This window comes from Anguilla rostrata, chromosome 2, assembly GCF_018555375.3.
Source record: "Anguilla rostrata isolate EN2019 chromosome 2, ASM1855537v3, whole genome shotgun sequence".
NCBI classification, from domain to species: Eukaryota; Metazoa; Chordata; class Actinopteri; order Anguilliformes; family Anguillidae; genus Anguilla; species Anguilla rostrata.
The window spans coordinates 46,899,218-46,922,084 of NC_057934.1; the positions used below are offsets into that span (position 1 = coordinate 46,899,218).

The 22,867-nt window shown below is 41.3% G+C and overlaps 2 protein-coding genes across 2 annotated transcripts in view; one reads left to right on the plus strand and one right to left on the minus strand.

Annotated features, from left to right (window-relative positions):
• The window catches only part of slc5a10 (solute carrier family 5 member 10), a 25,678-nt gene extending 3,021 nt beyond the window's left edge, over positions 1-22,657 (minus strand). The window contains exons 1-12 of the mRNA XM_064322603.1: positions 22,349-22,657; positions 21,717-21,788; positions 20,866-20,970; positions 19,871-19,930; positions 19,265-19,369; positions 15,326-15,431; positions 14,724-14,804; positions 13,244-13,449; positions 12,032-12,167; positions 2,873-2,980; positions 2,541-2,691; positions 2,106-2,274 (exon numbers count right to left, since the gene is read on the minus strand). Of these exons, the coding sequence (XP_064178673.1) occupies positions 2,106-2,274; positions 2,541-2,691; positions 2,873-2,980; positions 12,032-12,167; positions 13,244-13,449; positions 14,724-14,804; positions 15,326-15,431; positions 19,265-19,369; positions 19,871-19,930; positions 20,866-20,970; positions 21,717-21,788; positions 22,349-22,459 (1,410 nt within the window). The 5' untranslated portion in view covers positions 22,460-22,657. The remainder of the gene's footprint in view (positions 1-2,105; positions 2,275-2,540; positions 2,692-2,872; positions 2,981-12,031; positions 12,168-13,243; positions 13,450-14,723; positions 14,805-15,325; positions 15,432-19,264; positions 19,370-19,870; positions 19,931-20,865; positions 20,971-21,716; positions 21,789-22,348) is intronic.
• fam83gb (family with sequence similarity 83 member Gb) lies at positions 3,201-14,471 on the plus strand. The gene is made up of 5 exons (XM_064322602.1): positions 3,201-4,570; positions 5,202-5,369; positions 9,870-9,994; positions 10,247-11,657; positions 12,406-14,471. The coding sequence occupies exons 1-5, from the start codon at positions 4,112-4,114 to the stop codon at positions 12,820-12,822; spliced, it is 2,580 nt and encodes an 859-aa protein (XP_064178672.1). The 5' UTR covers positions 3,201-4,111; the 3' UTR covers positions 12,823-14,471.
• Positions 22,658-22,867: the final 210 nt, after the last annotated feature.

Sequence of the window (22,867 nt, forward strand, 5' to 3'; positions counted from 1 at the left end):
CAAAGATTTACCTCCTTCTACTGCTGCTACTGACTGCTTAAAAACTGTCTGCAAAATGCCATCCCACTCCTAGGGTTGGCAAGCAACTCACTTTTAAAAAATGTCATTAGTGCTTCACACCAAACGCAGTGAGCTGTGAGATCAATCTATTATAAGCTGTCTGAAATATCCATAAAACAAGCCACCCTATTTATCAGCAGACAGATTAAAAAATAAAACACCATTACAGTAGATAAATTCTTTGGCCATAGTTAGCTCAACTGTACATTCAAATACTCTGCTTTAATATCCAGCGCGTGCATAGGGACGTATAAGCCCCAAACCTGTTGCACAATACATAAGAGACAAACAATCTTTCCATCTCATAAACATGCCCTCAGCAGGATGTCAGAAAATATCACTGCACATCAACAAAAAAAAAACAGACTGTCTCCTCTGTCTTAAAAAGAATGCTATTTGGGCGGTTCATTCAGACGTTCCATAACCATTCTGCAACATAGGCAGGCCTCTAATCACTGCTAAAAAAAAACAGCATGTCAAGGTAACGTCCAACAGGAGCTATTATACTTCAACCTTCAACCATCGTCTACAGATGCACACTTTCATTTGCAGATATTTTATGCATTGTTGTACTAGAAACATTCAGCCAAATGTCAGGATTTAAAAGTAAATAGTTTACTCATACATTATTTTTATTTTGTTTAATTATTAATTTATGCATTTCAAGTAGACCACACAGAAAACTTGGAGAAAACAAAAACAGCCAAATAAAGTTGTGCAACTTTGAGACTCAAGCAACTCAGTGGTATGTATTTGTTGCACTGTAAGTGAAAACCCTGTGCACTATTATTTCCAAAAAATGTATTTTGTCAACAGATTGGCATGTTACAAAAGATGTTGATGACTGAGCTGCAGCATTTGCTCAGGGGGTGCCAGAGTAGATGTGGGTCAGGCCAGCAGGTGTCTCTGAGTTGATAATCAGGAGCTTGTGCTGAGTAATGTTGTGACAGGGTGCTTCTATTGTCCAAACAGCAGAACCTGGGAACTGCTGCTCTGAAGCACAGAACAGGGGCATACACAAAGAATAAACCTGTTTCTATCTCACATGCCCCGAAGCTCATATCTTCTATAGACACAAGGCATTACGTGCAAGAGCACAAAGCTTGTGGTTACTCCCAAAGTAATGAGGTTCTCAACAGGCCTTTCACATTCTTGAGTAAAACACATGCATATGTTCATATTTCAAAAGAAATAAATCTGCCATCTACCTTCACAGGTGGAAATATGAAAACTGAATCATAATCGCTGAAGGGAGAGATTTAAAAAAACTGCACAAGAAAAAAAGTGCGTGCAACCGTTTGCAAAGAGGAACTCATGACAGCCATATCTGGTTCCCTTTCTTTATTAAAGGAGGGTGTTGATGAGATTGGGACAAAGAATGAAATGCGAAACCTCACTGCAGGAAATGCAAGTTAATACAGGATACGTTAGAATGCAGAAATAATTAAGAAAACGTCAGACAAAGTAAAAATGAGTGCACGCGTCTGGTCGACGCAGGAAGCATACAGGGATGGACACATATATCTCACATTGATATCAGCTCTGTTTCATTTCAGAGGAGCGTCTGTATTAGGACACATGGGCAGAGAGTCGTATGCCACAACATATATCTGCTCAGACAGGTCAGCAGATTTACCAGTGATAAATACATCACAGCACTGTGAGGAAAGGGAGGGAGGTGCCCACAGACAGACGTCACCTACCAGAAGCCTCTGACTCCTACCTATTCCTAGCACATACTAATAAGACACAGTTGAAACATCTGGTATTCAAAAGCATGCATGTACAAATAAACAAATGATTACAGCACCACACTGCAATCAGAGGACTGTTCTGCTGAGTGTGGTATGGGGGTAATGGCTGCTAATGTGCTAAGCTGCTCGGCTATAACTGCACAAACTCCTCATACCCTTGCTGTCCCTCTGCTAACACGCCTTCATTTACAGCTGGTGACAGTCCTGTTGCCAAATATCTTCAGTGATTACAGCTGTATTATGTTTTTAATTTCACAAGCAGACAGATTGAGAAACAGACTGCAGGCTCACCGCCTCGTTGGTCCTCTTCCAGAATACAGCAAGCACAAAGATGGCAGTGACGGGTGGGGCCAGATAGCTGGTGACAGACTGGATATAGACGTAGAGCTGCCCACTGTTGGCGCTCTGTAAAATTGGGATCCAGACCACGCTAATGACCACCAGGATCACTGTCACAATCCTACAAAACACAGACACTGATCATTTCACTGATGAAGGCAGTATCATCTTTTTTAAGAAAAAGCTTCATCTGAGTGAAGATATTTTACAAATGTAGACATTAAAATGCTGATGAGATCTTTTTGATCTAAAGGCTGCAATGCCAACGCAATGGATTTCTGTTGATAGACATCACACGACCCATAATTGTGAAAGGAACGCATAAATAGTATGCATTAAGGTCACACCCAGACAGTTGCTTGTGTGTTTCTCTCCCTGGCTGCCCACCTGCCCACCAGCAGCAGCTCCTTCTCGCTGGCTCCTCGACGGTACTTCTTCCAGATGTCCATAGTGAAAAGGGTGCTGCTGCTGTTAAAGATGGAAGTGAGGGAGGACATGAGGGCAGCCATCATCACTGCAATCATCAGCCCTCGCAGGCCTGATGGGACGGGGCGAGATTGATGTCCATGCGAGAAAGATGAGGGAGGGGCAAATGAGCACAGAAATCATCTGTCAGATACAGACATGTGCCAGCACATCATTTTATCATCCGCCAGAGCAGCCGCAGAAGCAGCATATAAAAGAAGCAGGTGTCATATCTTGCTAAAGAAGGCTCTTACCACTGGGCATTAGATCAATGACCAGTCTGGGGAAGGCAATGTTGGAGCAGCCCACTTCTAGTCCACACACCTTAATACACTCTTCTGGATCCACGCATCCTACTGAATCTGGAGACAAAAGATACAACAGTACAGGCTAACACGTTCTCGGGCTAGTTTTTACAGTCACAACTGCATGCCAAATTCCAACTGAGGTCGTTTCCTTGCAATCAAAAGGCGTTTCATTTGATTTCAGCAGCGCATGGAATCCGGACACTCCACCCACATTCTAGACCGTGTGAAAGCAGTGGACAGACGAGGGTAAAGTTCACAATGAACTTTCTGGTCCCGACGCTTGCTTGTTTTTGCAGTGAGCGAGTCGGTTACTTTCTTTTTATCCAAATGTCGGTCACAACCCACTTTTTTTTGTTGGGCTATATGTACTTCAATTCTAAAACGGGACTTCAAATGCGTAAATATTTTACAGAGGAGTTTTATAACATTGAGATGGTTCTAGTAAAGCGACTGGTGACTTGAAGACAATGTTGTCATTTAGCTAACTTAGCTAAACATTAATTTACTCAGAACACTTTTTAAAAGTTTGTGCACTTATCTAACTTGATTTTTGTGTAGCTGCCCAGTTAGCAAATTAGTGGCTCTGTTTTACAACAGCAAAAATGAAACAGGCTATAATTTTGTGCAGTTGTACAAATGTCATTTGAAAACTTAGCATTTGGACGGTGAGGCGTTTTAAATTAGGCTATTTATTAGGATGTAAATATTTTTTTTGATCGAGTCAGCTGAACAAGGACAGACTTGTCCATTCAGCACTGACTCGGGAATTGGGGAATTTGTGCCTCATTCACGTGATTAAGGTGTGGCGCGCATAGACGAGTGGGAGGTCCAGTGTGCCGGAAAGTTCTTTGCCCCGCAGTACTACTGGAACGACTTTTCAAACTGGCTATATGGGGCACACGTCTTTTCATAATAAGACGTTAAATGGCGAGAAAGCAATCTATGCTTGGGGAGGAATTTATATGCAGATAATCATGATTTGAAGACAATACAAAAGAATAGACGCCACGTTGGAGTGTAGCACAATGGTCGACGTTTATTCCTGAGGAAGGAGAAAAAAAAACTTTTTAGCATCAAGCCGCTTCGTTTAACGTTGTGGATCGCATAGCCTTTTAGAAAAAAATCTTTTTATTTACACATACGGATATTTATTATTTAATTTGTGTTTAAATAAGCAAGAACGTGATGGCTTATTCTCAGATCCAGTGCTTGGATGACAACCATATAAACTGGCGCATGAACGAGTCTAAACCTGAGTTTTTCTACAGCGAAGACCAAAGACTAGCCCTGGAGGCTCTCATTCAGGAAGGTCGAGATGCGTTCGAAAAGTACATCCAGACATACAAAATTCGGGAATTTCTATCAGAACTCGAGTTGGAGAAGTTGTTAAGAACCGCGGAGGAATACAACCCGGGATCCGAACATACGAAAGGAGAAGGGGTCGCAGAGGGCGAGGACGGAGCAGTGTCCCTACAGTATTGGCCGGAGCGTTCTGACATCTCGATTCCGGATCTGGACATGGGATGGCCAGACTCCACGTCCTACAGAGGAGTGACACGGGTCAATGTGTACACACAGCCGCCAATTGAGGGACATACCCACATAAAGGAAGTGGTTAGGAAAACAATCGCTCAGGCGCAAAAGGTATAGTTTATAGATTTCATTGCCTTTCTAAGATTTGGTAGTAGACTGTAGTATTGATAGTACCCTATATAAGGGAAGTACTATATATTATTGTCTTATAATTCATTTTGTTGTCATGAGCTTATTATTTAGTAACAGTTTAGTGGTTATTTGTTTGGGAGGAGTAAAATAGTTGCCTAGAGGTAGGCTACAATACCGGTACATGATTTAATTGCTTTAAAAAAACATTGAAACATTAAAAGTAAATCAGCATATTTTTATAGACCTCTGTAGCCTAGTCTGTTGCCAAAGTAAATATGTATGTTGTACTACATTAAAAACAATAATATTATACAAGATATAGATCACAGCTCACAGTATGCGTCAACCGATCTGACATGGGTAAGCCACGTCTCCCTTTGTTATATCCTTTTTATTTTCCTGACTCTCTTTATTGGCCTGCTAAAGGGAGTCTCAATGCTGTAGTAAGGACCTCAATGCATTGTATATAATTTGTCGTGGTATTCAGTCCTTTTCAGGATGTATCATACTTTTCATTCACATTAATACGTTTTAAAATTTTACAAAGTTAAAAATGTAAGGGTTGAAAAAGGAACACAATTTTCATATGAGATTGCTATTTCATTGACAGGTTATTGCAGTGGCTATGGACATGTTTACGGATGTGGACATATTCAGAGACCTGCTTGATGCCGCTTTCAAGAGAAAAGTGGCCGTGTACATCATCGTGGAAACTAATGGAGTGCCACACTTTCTTAGCATGTGCGAGAGGGCTGGGATGCACCGGGGACACCTAAAGGCATGTCACACCGTCTCTATTTTAACGGTCTTTTCACAGGCCTTTGCAGTAACAGCTGGCTGCAGAATTCTTGGGGCCCTGAGCAAAATTGTATTGTACCTGCATATACTCAAAGCTAAATTCATAGCCAGCTAGTTATTTCTTCAAGTACACCGTTCTAGTGAAAAGTTGTCGCTGATTAGCATAACAGGATTTTGTAACCGTTCTTGGGTATTGGCACGCAATCTTAGCGTAGTGTTTACACTTGTTCATGGTCCAGAAATGTCTCCTTACTGTGTAAACACATATTAAAATTATTTTCCATAGAAATGTTTTGTCCTTTAGTAGTGGATAAAATTACATTCTTGGATGAACACCTTTATGATTATGATACGGTATATTGAAAAAATATTTAAAATATCAGCATAAACATGAAATGTTTATTTTAGTTTTTTAAATTCTATTCTATTTTATTTAATTTCAGTACACACAACATTTTGAACACTTTTCAGAGCATTTTGTTTTCTTTTAATGGATAATTGTTAGCCTATATTTCATTCTTATGATTTTTTACAAATTATAACTGCACAAGCACTGGGAAACCATGGCAACTGGATAGTTTACTGGTAATAGGTAGAGCACAGTTGATTGGCAAATTTCCTGATGCATCCAATGGGATATGATTATGGGATGCGATACAACTTTAATGCATAATAGAAGAGGAAATATAAGAATTATAAGCAGTGGGGAGGGTAGAAAATAACATTTTTACACATGGGTGAGTGACTAAACCACCACTGGATGGTGAAAATTATTTTAAGTTATTTGCTCTGCGCAGTTATGGATTTTATGTAGTTCGGTCAAGCAAAAAACAATACTTTTAAAATATAGTATTTTGGTAGTTAAGTTTAATTGGTGGCAGAAAGGTGGCTTCAGGTAAATATTTCATATATTGAATTGGAAGTTGGGACATGAAAGGCCTTAGGGGGAGGAGGAGCAGTTATAAACATATAACTAGTTGGTTTCTATATGACATCAGGACGAGAATTGTGCCTGCAGTATCCTAAGACACCTGCACCCATTAACCCTGCAACAATAGATCAGAAATAGATAATTTCCTCTTGATATGGTATTTATTATTTAATAGTGAATAATAATTTTCTTATTGTAGATTCTTCAAGTTGTAACCCAAAAGCAATGAACAATTTTCTAGTAAAACAACAGAAATGCAAAGAGAATTTCACTTTCAAACGGGAATTTTCAGAATGGTCAGTTGCCTCTTTTCACTGGAGGACATCTGTAGTCATTTAGTAACAACCACCAGATAACAAAGATTCCATAAACATCCCAGCTGATGACGTATCTGGGGCACGGCAGCGCATGGTAGAAAACCCTGCTGTGCTAATGATAGTCAGAAAGGAAGGCTTAAATATTCTGATCCACATATATGGAGGTTTTAGTCCTGGCAGTATAAAAAAAATGTATAAAAATAAAAAAATGTGAAAGAAATACTAATAGAATTTTAATACAAGTGAAAAGTATGAACTGGAAAAATAGAAATCAAATCAGAAATTCCATTTATTTATTATTTGGCTTTCTAAAAGGTGTAATTATTTTTGTAGGGAGCTACAGCGAGCTGGAAAGATAAAGAAGGATTGGACAGGTTAGCTAGTTATATATAACATGTGCTATAATAAAATCACTTTGATAGCAAATTATTGAACAACACCTGTCCACCAAAATGTCCTCCCCGGGCCTAGCACTGTTGTTTCTATGCATGTTTGTGTCAGACCTCGCATAGAAAGAAAAAGTAAACTTTCTGTGAAGCATGTTTTTTACATATTTTCTTAGTTTTGAGGGACTCTACACATAGGAATTAATGTATTCATGTAACATTTACATTGTACATATGTAGACATGAGGAGGACAGAGAGATTATAGGTCATGTGACATCCAGATTTTAAGATTATTATTGGTGCAAGAGTTACACAAATATGCTGATATGCTGGTAAAGATATGGTACTGATCCTTGAACGGGGAGAAATTAGATCAGACAGAGTGAGACAAGCTTTTGTCACCTTTAGAAATTGAAAGATTGATGTTTTTTTTTTTTTACTTTATTTGGTTCTATACTCCACAATTTTAGGTTTGTAAGCAAACAATTTAGGCTACACGAGGTTAAACTACATTCTCAGATTTAATTTAAGGGTATTTTATACACTGGTCTCACCATGTAAAAATTTCTGCACGTTTTATACATAGTCCCCCATTTCAGGGCACCATAACGTTTGGGACATATTAATGTTATGTTAATGAAAGTAGTCATGTTTTGTCGCATATTTTTTTCATGCAATGGCTGCTTGAAGTCTGTGACCTACAGACATTGCCAGGTGCTTAGTATCTTCTCTGGTGATGCTCTACCAGGCCTGTACTGCAACCATCTTCAGCTTCTGTTTGTTTCAGGGGCTAGTCCAAGTAGGTTCCTGTGGCAGCCATACATGCCAACACCATGTTTCACAGATGAGGGTTGGTGCTTTGGATCTTGGGCATTTACTTTTGGCTTGCACACTTTGCTTTTGCCATCACTATGATACACTACATTCCCAAAAGTATGTGGACACCTGAACATCACACCCATTTTTACTAGTTGAAAATCTCATTCCAAAACCATGGGCAGTAATATAGAGTTGGAAACCCCATTGCAGCCTGCACTCTTCTGGGAAGGCTTTCCAGTAGATTTTGGAACATGGTTGCAGGAATTTGCTTCCGTTCAGCCACAAAAGCATTAGCAATGTTGGGCACTGATGTTGGGCCTAAGGCCTGGCTCACAGTCGGCATTCCAATTCATCCCAAAGTTGTTTTATGGGGTAGAGGTCAGGGCTCTGTGCAGGCCAGTCAAGTTCTTCCCCACCAAACTGAGCAAACCATGTCTTTATGGACCTTGCTTTGTGCATGGGGGTATTGTCATGCAGAAACAGGAAAGGGGCTTCCCCAAACAGTCACCACAAAAGCTCACAATTCTCTAGAATGTAATTGTATACTGTCATGGTAAGCCTAAGGTTTGGCCTATGTCTCTGACTGTTTCTTTCTTATTTCTCAGCCTCATAATGGCTTACTGGACTTAATTGGCACAACTCTGGTCCTCCTGTTGTCAAACACCAATGACTAACTTCAAAGGCAATCAAAAGCCTAGAATCAAGACTAGATACTGAAAGCTCCATTATACCAGCACCTAGGAAGCAGTTGAACACACCCGACTAATCAGAAACACTTCTGAAGCCATTTGTCCCAAACATTATGGTGTCCTAAAATGGGTGGGCTATGAATAAAAACCTAAATTTAAAATTGTGGAGTACAGAGACAAATCAAATATATATGTATATACAAACATTGTGGAACTCACTGTACATATAGAAGGATTCCTAATGCATCACCATGAAGTAGTATTTTCCTTGAGTTTAATTAGAGAAGGCTCTAAATGAACTGATAAGTGATTTTCCTTCAAACCCAGACAGCACACTCAGTTACTATGCTGCCACCTTCAGTTGTTCCTCCCTGTTGAAAGTGATTTTTGTGACGAGTCTACAAACAGACAGTTAGTGACATACAAATCATTCTATGAGAATCCTATTTGTCTGCCAAGTCTGTTTGTCTTTGACAATTCCTTAGTTTGACAGCTGCAGTAATCATTAGTGTGTCTGTAAAATCCTTAGCATCTTTCTGTGCTTTACCGGTAATGAACTCATTTCCTTGATTTTATCAGCATTTCCCCTTGACAGGAGAATTCTTGGAATCCAAATTACTCAAACAATTTGCCTGCCTTGTGCTGTTGAGCTGTTATAAAATGCGAGATTTTTGAAGCAAATGTACTTCTATGCATTTTACCATTACACAAAGCCAATGAAATATGATACCACTCTTCACAAATTCTATTGGTGGATTTTTCTGCCACATCGCTCAGTGTTCTTAGAACTCCAAATGAAGCATTCAGTTCTTATGGTTTAACAAGTTATTGTGCAGTTATAAATGCATGCACCAGTTATTGTATTATAAGATCACCTACTTGTTAAGTGCCTTAATGTGCCTTTAAAGCCACACCTCATATCAAGAGGCACTAAATAATTTTTTACGTCAACTGGTAAGGAATGTGTTGTATTTCCTGAAACAAAATAACTTCAACAGAACTATAGAGCAGCATGAAAACTATAAGCCATCAGGGAAAACCATAACAGCATTTACATATACACAGTGTGTGCTTTTAAGAGCTATAATTAAACATCACTGCCAGACTGCACTGGTGTGGACCATACGACTATTGTTTCAGCTTGATTAGTTTTCTTCATACACCCAGAGAGCTAAGTGTTTTAGTATTGAACTACTGAAGTTATTACTGAAGGGCAGTCCAATAAATTCAGTTATGATTAATTCCACAGCAACATTAAATAAAGACATTTAATAAAAACACTGGTTCGCTGGATTAAAATAAAACATCATCATCTTGTTTCCTGTTAACTTTTTCAGAACCTAAGGGTCCGGTGCCTGAGTGGAACAGGGTTCTACACACGGTCATCAAGGAAAGTGCATGGGTCCCTGAGTCAGAAGTTCATGTTTGTAGATGGAGACCGAGCTGTGTCCGGGTCATACAGGTGTGTGTATGTGTTATGGAAAAAGAAAAGCACAAAAAACATAATAATCATGGATTGTATTCAATGGGAGTTTTTACAGGAGGGCAAGATGCGCAGTTCTTGTAATAATCTATACCTAAATATATGTCCATTACCTACCCTTGGGTTCTAAGTTACTAAATGGCAATGAAAGATAGCAAACAAGATTTTTAAAGTGTTTTGTTGAAGTAGCCCTGCCGAGACTGAACCTGTTTTGTGTTCTCTGTCATTTAGTTTCACCTGGACTGCCTCCAGGCTGGACAGAAACCTAATTACTGTGCTCACAGGCCAGGCAGTGGACACCTTTGACAAACAGTTTCGCGAACTTTACCTGGTGTCCAGGGGTGTGAACCTCAGCAAGATCAATCTTGAGGATGAGCCTGAGCCCGAGCCCATCCCACAGGCCACACCTAAACCTCCCCCTTCCGCCGCTGTGGCGCGCAAAATGATCAACCCCAAATATGCGTTGGTCAGCAGCAATGTTGCTGAGACCGGCAGTAAGACATCCTCAGACAAGAACAGTGCTAAAAATAGTAGCTCCCTGAACCCTATGGGAAAAGTCCTGCGACGCCCAAAAGAGAAAGTGGAGGCCCCCCCACTTCATCCAGGGCTTATCCATCTGGAGCGAGCTTACTTAATTCCCTACCTTCCTACCTGGCCTGAACCTGACCCGCCCAGTGATGTCATCGGTTTCATCAACATCCGCGACAATAAAAAGCCAGTGCAAGTGCACCTGATGCGCTCAGAGATGTTTGAAACCTCACAGGCTATCCGATTCAAGGATCCCTTTGATGCTCCCAAGGAGGATCTGCCTGAGAAGGCCAGGCTCAGAAAGCAATCTGAAAATTCCCCAGTCGACGCCCCAAACGTCCAGATACAGCAGAACACACAAATCGACCCCCAGAAGACCCAGGATGAACCAAGGGAGAACCTGCAACCTTTGGACGAAAAGCGAACCCCACAGAACAATCAAGGAAGGGAGGATATAGTATCCCCACCGGTCCCAAAACCCAGAACTGTTCAGCTGGTCATCAATAGCGCTGACTGTAAAGATGGACCCAATGTCACCCTAGTGAAGAAACCCTCCATGGAATCTACAACACCACCAACTCTGCAAGTCCAAAATCCTGATCCTACCTCAGACTCAAATGAGCACACAGATTGCCCTGGCAATGCTCCCATCTCAGTCACAGTGTCATGTGAGCCCCCAGCAGAAGATGCAGGGGAAGGAGGCACAGATGAGGATGATCAGGGGTTAGAGATGAGAGCTATCGGAATGGATGCTTACAGCAACGAGGCCGACAGCACTAAGGCAGCCCACGGCCATTCCCCCAGGGCCAACTCCAATGGCTCCACACCATCAGAGGAATACTTTGAATGCAATGATTCCGACAATTCAGAATCTAGGCTTGAACTCCTAGCTAATGGCGGGACTACTGGTTCAGGGCGTTTTGAGGACCACAAACACTCCGATGGGCTGAATGTCATGGCCAGGTTTTCCCAGTCCATGCTGGACTTGCGGCCGGAGGAACAGCTGCAGCAGGAGAAGACACACCGCCAGCAAGAACCAGCAAATTTTCAGTTGCCACTGAAGAGGAGCCAGATGCAGGTGCACCAGAGCATGCCTTTTGGCAATGGAAGGAAGGTATGGACTAGGCCAGATATGCCCACTAATTGTATTGATATAGTTCTAATATAAAGAATTGCAGATTGGCCACAATCTTTTCTGTTGTGAAATATCCATACATACAGCAATATCCAATTATATGTTCTGAACTAAAGGTAGACCCTTGCATCCCTAAGGTCAAATAATGAACATGTTCTAATCATTATATAATCATCAGGAATCAAGTCTGGCAAGCAACTCATCATTCAGCTCAATCAGAGCTGAATGATGGGTTGCTTGCAAAAGGTGCCTCCCTCAGTGTATTGACACTATATCCCTGTTTACAACAGAGCAGTAAACAGGGATATAGTGATATAGTGTAGGCATTAGAGCATAGACACAGAGAACATTACCTGGGTACAGAGCTCTGCTGATCATTCCAGGTAAGATGATGAAGATCATGGGCAGCATCTTCAGATAGCTAGCCAAGATAGAGGCGCCCTTAGCATGGCTGAGGTTCTTGGCTGACAGTGACCTTTGGACAATCACCTGTGAAAAAGAAAGCTCTACAATGAAAAATATTGACTATAACACAAGATTTTCATTATAGCCCCTTAGCGTCAGTTTTTTAAGATCAAATTATACTTTGTGTCAGTTTAAGTTTGTTGTGAAAGCTATTCAACAGTGGGAGTATTTCTCCACATGCTAGCTCCTCGGTCGTAGGCTCCTTTCATTCTCATACAGTGTGTCTCAGATCTTAATGAATGCTGTCTTCTGCTTTACACAGATGGATCAGACCGTATCCAGATCCCCAGCCAGCATCCTTCGTAACAACTGGGAGAGCCAGGGACGGGCAGCAGCTAAAGTTGTGATCGCCAAGCCTGGAAGCTTCCACCGCCCCAGAAAGACTGCAGGGCTTGTGATAGGAGGGCACAAGTACTGGCAGGGCAAGCTGTTGAACCAGGACAAATTTCCCGCCAGGCACAGCTCCCCAAGCAGACTGGCTCACATGCAGCCGGGCCAGTCTCGGCCTAGCCATTCCCCCAGCCGCCACAGCTCTCCACACAGGACAGAAGCCCTCCCGACTCTGGCCAGCCAGACTCCCTTTGGCATCTCCTTTGCCAAGTTGTCCCAGGTCAAACACCTGAAAGGGAAGATCTCAGGGAGCCCGCTGCAGAAGAAGACGCAGCTGGGACATAAATGAGCTACGAGCCCTCTCTGCATGACCCTTCCACCTCTCCAGAAACAAACCAATTGCTTGAATTGCTTGAAGCTCTCTCATGTGCTATGATAGGGTATCTACTTTTTCTTTACACAGTGGATGATATTTATACCTTAAGATTTAAGGTGTGTCTTAAATTTCCCTCCTTTCAGAGGGGTGTCCTTTCCAGGCTACCATATTTACACTGCCTTGACTCATAATGGAAGAGTGTGGCCGTCTAAATTGTGGAATCTCTTTACGTGCATAGCACAAATGCTGCGGGACTCATGGAGGTCTCTCCCTCTAGCCTTGGGAGACCTTCTCTTAATGGGTGCTTTTTAATTTAGCAAAACTATTCCCCTCTTCCATAACCCACAAAAGACTGGATATAATTAATGCAGTATTTTTGTAAGGATTCTCTTGCCTGGTCAGTGCACCAGTACCACGTTGCAAGGATGATGAGACCCAAGGTCATGCCAGGCCAGGGCAGGTCTCCCACCACTGGGTCACGGAAGAGATGCATGGCATCAGCACGGGGCAGGTGGCATGTGGTATTGGGGATGATCTTTGTTGGGATGGCCTGCAGGTATACCCCCTCCAGGTTGCTGTAGCCACCAATCTTGTCAAAAGCTGTAAAGGAGAAATACTGATGTATCACAGTAAAATGTGGAAGACCATCCTTAGCAAGCAGGATAGGACCATGTGAAGTTGCTTTCACATGTATTTGAAATAATGTTTTCTTCTTCATCGCTTTTAATCTTAAGATCATGCTCAACTAATTAGATGATTAGTTTTATGCACACAGAGCTCTTAATGAGGTCAATTGTGACTCTGGGGGACAGTTAATCTTAAGCAGAAAGTGCAACATTTGAGCTTTTACATCATGGTGCATTGTGGGTAAATATTTCCATTACATTTATATACTGTGAAAGGATTGTTTGTCCAGAGGGAAAAGTTGTTTTCATAAGATATTAGTGAGATATGGACATTAAGTGTGTGTAATTGACGTTATCTTACCTTGCCACAGGAATTTTCAAATAACCTCTAATCTAGTTCTCAAAGCCACCAAGAGGGAATGTAGGCTGGTTAGAAATAAGAGGCTAATTTCTCAATTGGGGCAGTGAAACATGTTGTGAGATGAGCTTGTTTGATGAGAAACAGCCAGCTACAACCATTAGATTATGCTATGTTGCTGTATTTTAATACCATATTAACTTTCCATGGAAGGAAAGCAGAGAAATCAGGGAAAGCCTCTGTTACTCAAACTCATTTTTTTTATCTAGAGCAACTGACAGAAAGCCTAACATTCCAGACATCACTCAGGAAATAATCCTTAGAGTGCCACTTCTCCATAGTACAGATACTGTATTAACCTACTAACATTAATCTCCTTTTTGACCTGCGGTACTTCTAAAGTACAGCGTTGTTGAAAGGGTGTGTCTGCCCTCTGGTCATTTAACCACTGTAAAATGATAATCTGAGGCACACCTTGGACAACTTTCTCAAGCCAAGGTGACGTTAAAAGAACCAAATGTTTACAGTGCAGTTGCTGCAGAGGCAAACATTGGCAGCAGAAAAGTCTTATTTAAAGTTCAACAAGTTTTATTACTCTTTGATGTTCATATCATGTTAAATAAAATGTGATGCTGAAATTTTGTGTGATTTAATTATGTCTGCATAGTGAATCTGAAACAAAAGACAAAATATAAATGCAACTGATAGAAGAAAATCATAATGATGAGTGAGACCTTAAGAATAGTTGAGGACCATTCATCTTAAACATGACAACTATAGTAAAATAATTAGTTTCAAAGAATCAATTTCTGGATTCATTACTCTTTACTCAATGCTAGCACCTATCATGTCAGCAAGCGTCCCATGTAAATTTGCCTGTGAGTGAGTACCTGTGATAGTCAGGATGATCGCTCCAGCGATCATGATGACAGTCTGCAGGGTGTCTGTGTAGATCACAGCAGCCAGGCCACCTTAAAAAGACAGGGAGTGTTTCTGAAATCAAGGATTCAATTTTAAGTAGTTATAATTCAAATTATTGATATCAATAATGAAATTTTAACTAGCTATAATCCAAATTTTTGAACTTAACAATTTAATTCAAAGTAGCAATAATTCGAATTCTTGGTATGAACAATTCAATTTTAACTAGTTATAATTAAAGTGTTTTTTTCCAATTCATTTTCAATGGGACCTTTCATTTGATATTAGGAATTGTTTCTAGTTAAAATTGGTAATCTTGATATGAAGAATTGAATTCTAACTAGTTTATATAGGAATTATTGATATCAGTTAAAATTTTTAATTTGACGTTTTTATTTTAACTAGTTAAAATTAAATTTGTGATATCAATAATTTTTATTTGAACTAGTTAAAATTCAAAAACAAGTTGAATAATAGCTTGAAGGGCTTGCCATACGAGGGAAGGTGAATACTCCTGCAAAGACTGCGAATGATCAAAAGCTTATGGGTTTAATGCACAGGGGAAACACACCTGCAATGGTGTAGAACGCGGTAACCACCAGCATCAGCACTGTGGACAGGTAGAGGTTCCAGCCTAGACACACTTGGATAAACAGTGCCCCAGAGTAAAGGTCTGTCTGCAGGGGATGATGAAGAGAGGTTTGGGATAGCATGGATGAATGCACTCAAACGCAGCCTCATGACAGGGTTAGCTCACATGAGACTCAAAATAAAATGTATTTTTGTACATTTGTTTCCCTTGCGGCAATTACAATGTGATGAAAGTATAATTGCCACTTTTTTTTAAAAAGCACAGCACTCATAAGTAGGGAATATTTTCTAGTCTAAATTTAACTGAAAGCATGATATGAGTAGCTGGAGGAGGGATATATTTGCTTCTCATCATAGAAGTCAAACCCCTTGAGCCATTTCTATGGAAATGTAAGTGGTTGATACTCAGCCTAAAGCTGAGAAATAACTATACTGTGGGCCTGATTGAATCCCGGCATCGAAACCATACATTATTCCCTACAAGCCCGTTTTCATTGGAGCTGCACACGAAACAATCCTTGCAACATGAAATTTCCGGTTGTTCTGGTCCAATCCTATCCAATCAGACATATTAACTTGCACTCTTAGGATCAAATGGTGTCAACTCTTTGAGAATACTGAAAACTGGTCTAACTCAAATACGCCAAAATAACGTCAAATATGATTTATGCCTTAATTAGAGTCCTTTGAGCAGGAGCCACAAGCATGCTGTGTTTTGATATGTGAAAATGTTAGTTGAACTGAGGTGACATGAGCCCAGAGGCTGCTTCAGAGACCGATTTTGAACAGCAGAATTTGGCATATTTACATGGGCAACCCATTCAATACAGAGCGGTAATTGCCCCAGCTCAAAACATACGTACCAATGAATATTTTCAAATGAATTCACCCTCTCACAAGCATATCAGTAGACACACACCTTTCAGTCAAACACAGAAATAAAACTCATAAACATGCATAATTATTTGCGCACTTTCAGTTACAAGTGGAATAACAATCTGAGCACAAATTATAATCATTGACAATACATCTGCTGGCAAGTGTGAAAAGTCTAATTGCATTAGCCTTGTGAATGGAAGGTAAGAGGCTGGAAAGAGTACTTTACGTAGGTACACACAGCATTATGCATGACTCTGGCCCCAGAGGGAAATGTGCTTCACAGATTTGGTTAATCACTTATAAATGGCACAAAAGACTGGAAAGAGATAATGACTGCAAATAATTCATTATTATTGTAGATTAAAATATTTATTCCCCACTTAATCATCCTTTTACCAAATATAGCCTTGCACTATCAATCTTCCAAATTACTACTGAATGGGAGGATATTATTAAGATATTACTATTCATTTGAAAGTGCCCTTTGTCCCAGGGGGACATATTGTCCTGATTTGCAGTTTCTGTATTGGTAATAGGTTGTGAAAGATGCAGCAGTTCCAATAGGTTCAGTAGACCTCTTCACATGTACTACAGACAGACTTGGCTGCAGTGTTGTAGTGGAGCAGAGGAACCTGGCTATTCACTCAGTTGATGCTAACATCACCAAGTAACCACACAGGTGATTACACACCAGCACCACAGCTGGCCTGCAGTTGAGCAGAATGCCCAGATTGAACAATGGTGCCAGGCCTGGTCACACCCAAACAGGAAAAAACGACCTCACTTGTAAACAGCACAAGCTATGCGAATAATGCAACAACCTGGAGCACCATCAATGTAAAATGTTACAGTACAAGTTCTAACCTATCATTAAAAACCATCAGCTATTTACAGGAATCATTACTTGTTCATAGTAGTGAACCCTTTACAGGAATAAGGCCAGTATATTTAGGCTGGTAATTATTATTATTATGCTAAAAATCCTCTGTACAGCTTAGTAACCACATGAGCTGGCTCCTCTGTAAAGCTTTGAGGCCTGCAGGCATGTTGCCCGGCTGGAACAGTACAGGGGAATTAGCAGACACAAGGCCAGTCGACACATTTTGACTATGGAGAAAGCCAATACTGCTATACCTCAGGCAGATCTGGATGGCTATAGCTGTTAACACGTCAGACCTCAGCAAACAAAACCAGCCAAACAGCTAACTCCTCAAACCTGCTAATTATATCACCAACAACAGAAGCCAAGAAGTCAACTATACTCTACTATTCGGTAAACACATTAAAATGTATAGCTGCTTCCCTACTAATTACCCCGAGGTCTCTAGATACAGCTCCCCCCCGAATTGCAAAGTGCTTTCCTTTTGTTCTTCCACAAAGCAATTCATAGAGGAACAACTTTAGGTTACACAAACAAACAATCGCGGGAGTTACAGTACGATGGATTGCTTTGGACCTTTACCTTAGCAACAAATGATCTCAGCCCCCCTTTCGCACACTCAGATTACAAGCTAACCAGATTTCTATTGTTAATATATTATCACTGTGGAAACCTCACAATGCTTCTGTATGCCATGGGACCACAAGGTGATGTTCACTGTGGTGTATGGCTTCCCTTCACTGTACCATCGGTAGAAGTAAAGAAAGTGTGGGATGCCAGGAAGGTAGTTTGAGCACTGTGCACCAGCGGGCACCACTGGCCCTACACGAAGGTATGACAGCAGTTGTAACTCATTGTAATCATTGCAGCTTCCGCCCATTACTTATAAAAGGCCTTATAAAAGAGGTCTGGTTTTCAGACATGGTTTTTTTCCTGGAGTTTTTTGGTTGCTAGACTGCTCTTTTCCTTTGTTTTGGAAAGATTTGTCATTTTTGAGTAAAAACACAATTAAAAGGCAGCAAGCCAAAGCTACTGATTGTCTTTTTATGTCTATTCATCAAGTGATGCCAAGGCCATCCAGAGCCATGTATCACAAGATATAGATTGTAGTCCTTCTCTCCTGAACTGCTCTCTTTCATCTCTCACATGTCGGAAGTTATGGGAGCGTAACTAACTGACTGTCAAGAACACAGCAGTCAATCTCCTTCCATGTCATTTTGCCATTTAATCATATACAGTGAGCTCCATAATGTTTGGGACAAAGTTTTTTTTCTTGATTTGGTTCTCTACTCAAAATTTTAGATTTTGTAATAAAACAATCCACACGTGTTTAAAAGTGCAGATTCTCAGCTTTTTTTATGGGTGTTTTTATACATTTTGTTTTCATCATGTAGAAATTATAGCACTTTTTATACATCCCCCCCCCCCCCCCCATTTCAGGGCACCATTATGTTTGGGACAAATGGATTCACAGGTGTGCCTGGTGGGAAAGGGTCTGGTGGGCCAAGGAAGATATCTATAGTAGACGAAAAATGAGTGAAGAAAAACCCCCAAACATCTGTCGGACAGATCAGAAACACTCGTCAGGAGGCAGGGATGGATGTGTCTTTAGTCACATGTGAACTGTTTGTGATTATAAATCTAAAATCGTGGAGTACGGAGCCAAATCAAGAAAAAATGTCTTTGTTCCAAATATTTTGGTGCTCGCCGGCTATGAGAACATTTTATGTAATGTAAATGACAAAGCTCCTTTGAACAACTCAAATTCTATGTTACAAATAAAGATGTGAGCCACTGACAGCAGTGGAATGGAGCTGGAAGTGAGACAGCAGTTGAAGTATTGCTTTTCATTATTATGATTTACCTGACCTGTGATAAAAAAACAACAGTAATCCTGGCCCTTGCTCCTGGCCTAGCACTGATAGCTACAAATAAACTGTCAACAGGAGCTTCAGATCTATTTTCTGAATAGGGTCAATCAATCAATAAAATGGAAAGATTAGTATATGACTCCAGACCCCTCCAAGTGTGTTCATTTCTTCTCCAGCATTGCCTGATTACTTGCTCCCTCAAGTTTTATTGCTGCTGCCATAAGACTGTGGCATGAGGGATGCTACTCCCTCCTTGACTCTGAGCACGTGCTCAGATGGCTTTACTCACTGAGATCTTGGTGAAGACGGACAACATTAGGGACAACGCTGACAGGTACATGCGGATCCGTTCCCCTCCGAACCGCCTGCCCAAGTACTCTGGCATGGTTACAATCTGACCGGAGAGAAGAGGAGCACCACTTCACCATTAGGGTCACAATACAGCACACAGCACCCTCATACGCAGAGCCAGTCACAGTTCCACTCCCAGCACAGAGTCTCAACCGAGCTCTGGGGGAGTGCCACGCGTTTCACTATCGTGTAAGATCAGGGGAGGTCATTTCAGGCTGTCCTCCCCCCTCTCATAAGTGGCCAAGGAACAACACAGGAATGACACATAGTTTCCTTTGCATGCCCATTCAGTGCAGTGGCCTTAATTTGACACTGATCGGCTGTGAAACCATGTTTAATTCACGAAACGGGCGATTGGTCGCACCCTTTCTGGGAATACTCATGGAGCACTGAGCTTTATTCTGCAGTCTAATCTACGTCAGCTCTCAAGACAGGGCAGATTAGCAGGCCTTAACAAGTTCTGTTAGGTAAACATGGTGGGTGTGCCTGTGTTTATAGACATGGCTGGGCAGGTGAGCTTTGGGTGGTGCGGTGGCAGGCTCACCCCAGAGGAGATGTACACAGGAACAAAAACCCACGCCAGCGCAAGCAGTACGTAGGTAGCCTACAAAACAGACAGTCAGAAAAAAAGACAGAGGCAGACATGATATTCTTATAATTGTTCCCTGAAACCACAGCTTAATACATAGCAATTCATAGTCTGTTTCACATGAGTGATAATCCTTCAAAATACACTAGGAAACGTCTAGAAAAAATTAAAACAAGTTATTTACTGCCCCCTGCTGAACTGCTAAAATATTGCAGAATGTCTACTTTTTAATATTAGTAAATACACTTTAAATGTAATCCACCTTTTATATAAAGTACATCATTCCTTGATTGATTAATATCTCATTTATCAGTGCTGAAGATGACAACAGTGCAAAGACATATAGGCATGATCTGCTAAGTGAGGTCCAGGCAAGCTTCATCAATTTAGTATGAACATAAACATAAAATTTCAGACCTAACCCATTAGTGTCACAGACAGTGAATGGGCAAGTACATACATGCACATCAACAGAAAATTGGCATTGAGTACATAATATGCTATTTTTTTAGTAAATGTCTGATATCTACATAAACAAAAAGATTTGATGGTGACACTTCTGAATTTCTTTCAGAAAGAATAATCTTTCATGAACAACACAGATATTTTTTAAATGCACCTAATGAGAAGACCAAAATATAACCGATGCATGAGAAGTATTCATTGATGGCAAATATTACTGCAGAGAACATAAAACAAACAATGAAGTGATAAAATAAGCACCTAACGGTGACCATGCTAAAATGGTAAAAGCTAAAAATGGTAAAAGCTACAGACAGCTTTCTTAGTAGCGAGAGTCTGAAAAGAGATTACACTGGTGATATGGCTGCTAAGCTGGAGAATCACACTGGTCTGGACGCGCTGCAGCCATGTGCAGTCATGATTATGATGCATTGTAGATCATCCATTCAAACACACCGTAGGAAATAGCAATTTCCAGGCACACTCACGCTCCACTCGAACCCTGCCACAGCAATGCCCCCAGCTGCCCCTGTGCCAGCCAGCCCAATGAAGAGCCCTGAGCCCTCACTGCTGGCAAACAGAGAGGCTCCAATCTGGAAGAGAAGGGAGAGAGACGCACAGACACTGAGCAGAGCCGCACAGACACCTTCTGAGGGGCAGGTGCTCAAAGTGAGAAAAGGGCACACCTACCTAGAAAAATGTTTTACTACACCCAGTTTTTGTACAGAATCTATTATACCAAAAATGAATGAATGAATTTTAATGACAGAAACAATAATAATATTGGTTTTTTAATCAAATCAAAGGGGCACATCAGGGTCTTGGGCCAAAAGGGGCAGGTGCCCCCCCCCCCCCCGACCCCACGTGCCTGATTGTGAGTACACTACAGCCTTTAAGCATAACAAATACAAATGTAGGTATGTGCATGTGTCAAATGTAATATCTGTATCATACAGTTCTAAAATAGGAACTGTAACAGCAATGTTGCAGATCTGTTACGGTAAGGGGCGACATAGCTCAGGAGGTAAGACTGATTGTCTGGCAGTCGGAGGGTTGCCGGTTCAAACCCCGCCCTGGGCATGTCGAAGTGTCCTTGAGCAAGACACCTAACCCCTTACTGCTCTGGCAAATGAGAGGCATCAATTGTAAAGCTTTTTGGATAAAAGCGCTATATAAATGCAGTCCATTTACCATTACCATGTTTGGTTTTTCAGCCCATAAGAGTCGAACAGACAGCAGACATGGCTTAATTAATTTTGTATGTGCATGAGTTGTGTGTGTGCGTGCGTGCGTGCGTGCGTGTGTGAACTGCTGCTATTCTGTCTAGGTGTGGGCTCACCGGCCACCATGCCATGTCCCGTCCAGCCAGGAAGTACCCGCTGAGCGTGTTCCTGCTCACCCTGCAGGATGACTGACAAGACCAGAGAGCAACAATGAGCCCCTCAGTTAAAACCCACTCAGATTCTCGCAACACAGATGCAGACAGAAACAACAATCAGAATGTACAGTTCACTTGGCCGAGATCTTTCAGAATCTGAGATGGTGGTTTTCTACCCTTTTACAGACTATACAGACTATAAAGCAGTTCACAGACATCACCAGCTAAGGATTCAGCGCCAACTCAACTCTAAAAGCTTCCGCACTTTTATCTGAACTTTTACTTAACCTCTACAATGGGAGATCAGAGCTGCCTCTGCCCCACTGTTAGTTGTTCATGATTAATAAATCTGCGTTTGGTGAATTTGCGATATTTATCACAACAATATCATGCTGCCATTAACCCATTAAATGTTGCACTCAAAACTCTCTCCAGTGTTTCCATTTGTTCAAGTGAACTTGTCTAGACAATATTTTTACAGTTGTGACTTAAAAGAGACTCAGACCCCGCAGAACAGCTGGCCTATCCCTCTAAGTATCGGAAGTTTCCAGAACCCTCAGTGCTACTGTAGCCCAGCAAGCCTGCAGACTTACCCAGATTCCCACGGCGACATTCACCAGAAAGTAAGCTCCAATAACGGTGATGTCAGACTCAGTGAAGGACTGCGTGCCGTTGAAGTAGTTGCTAGTGTAGTTGCTGGCCATGGCTGCTCTGCTATGAGAGATGGCAGTGGCAGGAGAGACAGGGAGAGAAGAGGAGAAAAAGAAAGAAAGGGAGAGGGGGCAGGATAGCACTGGAGGAATTGATCATTAAACGCATCAGCTTAATGAAGCACCAGTGTGCACGAGTGAGAGCTGTGGCACCTACATTTGTTTGCTCGCTGGAGGAGGAGAGGTAAGGAAGGCTACATAGTGACAAAAACCATTTCTTCACGTGTCCACGAGCGAGCTGAGCTGGAAGAGAGATGTTTCAGAAAGCAAGCACCTGTCTAACAATGCTGGCTTAATTAATCTGATACTGGCATCCTTCAAGAAATTACATTCCAAGCATTTTGGTTTACTGGGAAAGTAAATTATTCACTTTCAAACATGGGACAACCTAGGTGGTTCATA